Genomic DNA, 3,349 nt, shown 5'->3' with positions numbered 1-3,349 from the left:
AAAGTTAGGTGTAGCCTAGAGAAGGGAGACACCCTGGATTTTGACCTAATAAGAGGCTTTCCCTATTTCCTCAGCTGAGGGTGAGGATTTTCAGTCTCTCCCAAGGGGCCCTTTGAACTTTGGAACTCCTAGATTCCACCTGCCGGTTGGAGCTCACAGGCGGGGGCTCTGGGGCCAGCGACGCCCTGTGTGATGTCATCAGGCTTTGTGAGGCCGCTGGACGCTGCACTCTGAGCACGACCGCGTGGCAGGGCTGCCCAGCACAGTCAGGTGTTGCCTGGCACCCAGGCACCTCAAAGTCTGCCATCCAGAAAAAAATTACAGCTTTCGGTTCCTCTGTCACAGACCCCTGCCTGATTGCTGCCATGACTGTGCCTGGGAAGAACATCTGTCGCAAAGCAGCCAGTGCAGGTATCTCAGCGGTGGGTGGGCTCAGCTCCCTCTGCTGGAGCTTTCCCCTCGAACCAGTGGGAGCAGCGCGTCAATCGCTGACTCCTGCGGGGACGCTAGCTCTGGGGATGAGGGCTAAGGAGACTTACTTGACTTTTTTTAAAAGGGGGAGCAGCACCAGGCTGGTTATGCCATCCTAAAGGTGGATTGGACATGGCGATAGCTTTGAAAAACAGAGCCGATTTTCATTATATACTTCTTTATGCTCTTAAAATGTATACCAAGTCAATGTGTTACTTATTCAAAAAACATCAATAGGAAAAAAAAAACCCTGACTATCGAAAGTCATAGACGTTGCATGAAGATCAGTACTAAGATTGTCCTAGGAAAGCTGGGGTTAAAAAATGCTGGTTGTTTACAGGATAGTTAGTTGTGACAGCATCTAAAGCATAGCCATGTTTTCCTGACTCTAAAGAGTCACATTTTAAAGCGAACCGTGGAGAGAGCTGACGACTCTGATGTGTGGCCTTTCCCTAAGCCACGTGTCACCCGAAGCCCTGAGCTGCTCGTTTCCACTTCAGGGTCCTCCCCCTGCAGGCTGTGAGCCACCACGTCCTCTGCCTTTCCAAAGTGTCACCACACGTCCAATAACTTCCTGTCTTGCAAGCACATGTTAAAATGTTTAGCTTTATTTGTATTCGTTGTTGAGTCAAGATGGAGAGGAGACAGACACAGGAGTTCGTCTTTAAAGGGAGGCTCTCAAGAGCTTCTTCCTTTTTCGATGAATGACGAACACCTTCAAACCTAAGGGAAACACAGAGAAAAGTATCGTAAACGCTGTGTCGCACCCATCAGCTCTATCGAACCGTAGGGTTTTGGCTTGTTTTCTTCAGAGCTTTTTGAAAACTAAGCAGTAAGAACAACAGGGTCGGGGCCCTTCACTGTTGCAAATCTGCAAACATCACTCCCAGGTGTGGTTTTTCCGTGCATTTGCTACATGTGAGAATGTCCATAAACCATCGTACTGCTTCTCGTGTTTTCCAAACTTACATCATACCCTACTTGGCTTTTGCACATTATGTTTTTTAGATTTTACAACATTACATATGTGTGTCTAGTTGATCCATTTTCCTTATTGAATGAAGAGCTTCATTTTATCAACCCTCCTGTTGAGGAAACGTTAAGCTGTATCTAGTTTTTCACTATGACAAACATTACTTCAGTAAACATTCTTGTACACGTCTCATGACGCGTCTCTTTAGGTGAGAGACGTCTAATTTAATGAGTCTCTTTGGGATAGGTTCCTAGGAATGGAGCTGCTTTATCATACTATATATTTATATATCCTCAACTAGATGCTGCCAAACTGATTGTACCAACATACAGTGGACCAACGTTCCCATTGCCCGCTTTCTCTCCAGCATGTGACATTGTGTGTTTTTACATTTTTAACAACCTGATTGGTGTCAAATAAGATTTTTAGAGACGCTGCACTCTGAGATTGCAGAACAATCTGCCCCAGGAGGTCATTATTGCCCAATGTATCTGCTATCTCTCCAAGATGGATTGGGCATCTAGGGATGAGTAAGCCTTTGTCACCTTATTTCCTGTATGCACAGGTGTACATGCCAACGGCTTTAAATGATGCTGTGTGCTTTATAAACACATTATACACTGTAGCGTTAAGTAATCTTATGAAAATCAATTTTAAGAGGTTTGTGCTAGGCTGGGTGTGGTGGCTCACACCTGCAATCCTAGCACTTTGGGAGGTTGAGGTGGGAGGATCGCTTGAGGCCAGGAGTCTGAGGCTGCAGGGAGCTATAATGATGGCACTGCACTCTAGCCTACGTGACAGAGTGAGACACTGTCTCAGAAAAAGAAACCCACAAATAAACAAAAAAAAGAGTGTGTGCTAATATAAAAAAAAAAGGTGCACTTTATGTATATAAGGACTGATACCTGTATTTAAAACACTGAAAATTGAATTCGAGCCAAATAGATGATCTATAAACCATTGGATTATCTAATACTGTTTCTCTTAAATCGTTCTGATTTAGGAAATTGAAAAATGGACCATGGGTAACGCTAGGTTTACAGTGAGAAAGGCCGTAATTCAATGTTTATTCTGTGCATCCTTGACATTTGGGATCTGGGCAGCTCTGTTTTTAATATATATGCACTATAACCATGTGAGCAACCCACAGAAGAGAAGCCAAGAGCCTGTATCAGCTTGGTCCCTTGAACAAAATGTGCAGCAAAAAATTATCCATGACTCAGAGCAAATATCAAAACCACATGTAACAGTCAAAGATGAGCCTGAAAAACTGCGACCGTTTGCTGTGTTAGGTAAGTATTTTGATTTTCTCTGTTAACCATTTTAAAAGAAAAGTACATCACAAATTTAAAATTTGGAAGAGGAAGAGAATGTCCTTTTTAGAGCAATTTAATTTTTAAATTATGAATATTTTATATATATGCATAAATTAATACACAGAAAATAAAGCAGGCATGCATATACTTACCGCTTACATTTAACATTTTTTATATAATTTGCTATATTTGCTTCAGATAGCTTTCTGTTTTGCAGAGAAATCAATTTTAATAGGTACAGTAAAAACTTTACCCTCTTCCTTTCCCTCCCTCCAACCTCAGAGCTCGTAGCTAACCTGAAGGGATGGGTTTCTTTCTCGTACATGCCTTTTCCACTTCCTCTGTATATTATCCCTAAGCAAAATATAGTATTATGTATTTTTAATATATTTGTAGATATTCTGGTGTACATATCTTTTTGGAACTTGTTTTTTCACTCATCATTATATTTGTAAGATTTTTGTCCCATGTTCACACGCATGAAGACCTAGTTTAACAAAATCAACCCAAACAAAGATGCAGAAATTAAAGCCTTAAGAAACAGGCCTCCATTCTGTGGATCTCTGCTCTGTGTGGCTCTCCTCTTAGA

At 42.0% G+C, this 3,349-nt stretch overlaps 1 protein-coding gene across 1 annotated transcript in view; it reads left to right on the top strand.

The window, feature by feature from the left end:
* The first annotated feature begins 2,564 nt into the window (after positions 1–2,564).
* Positions 2,565–3,349, top strand: part of GALNTL5 (polypeptide N-acetylgalactosaminyltransferase-like 5) — a 60,651-nt gene continuing 59,866 nt past the window's right edge. Inside the window, exon 1 of the mRNA XM_012662094.1 lies at positions 2,565–2,736. Coding sequence (XP_012517548.1) covers positions 2,565–2,736 — 172 coding nt within the window. The remainder of the gene's footprint in view (positions 2,737–3,349) is intronic.

Source organism: Propithecus coquereli, unplaced genomic scaffold, assembly GCF_000956105.1.
Source record: "Propithecus coquereli isolate 6110/MARCELLA unplaced genomic scaffold, Pcoq_1.0 Scaffold75, whole genome shotgun sequence".
Taxonomy (NCBI): domain Eukaryota; kingdom Metazoa; phylum Chordata; class Mammalia; order Primates; family Indriidae; genus Propithecus; species Propithecus coquereli.
This window is presented reverse-complemented; position numbering and strand designations above follow the sequence as displayed.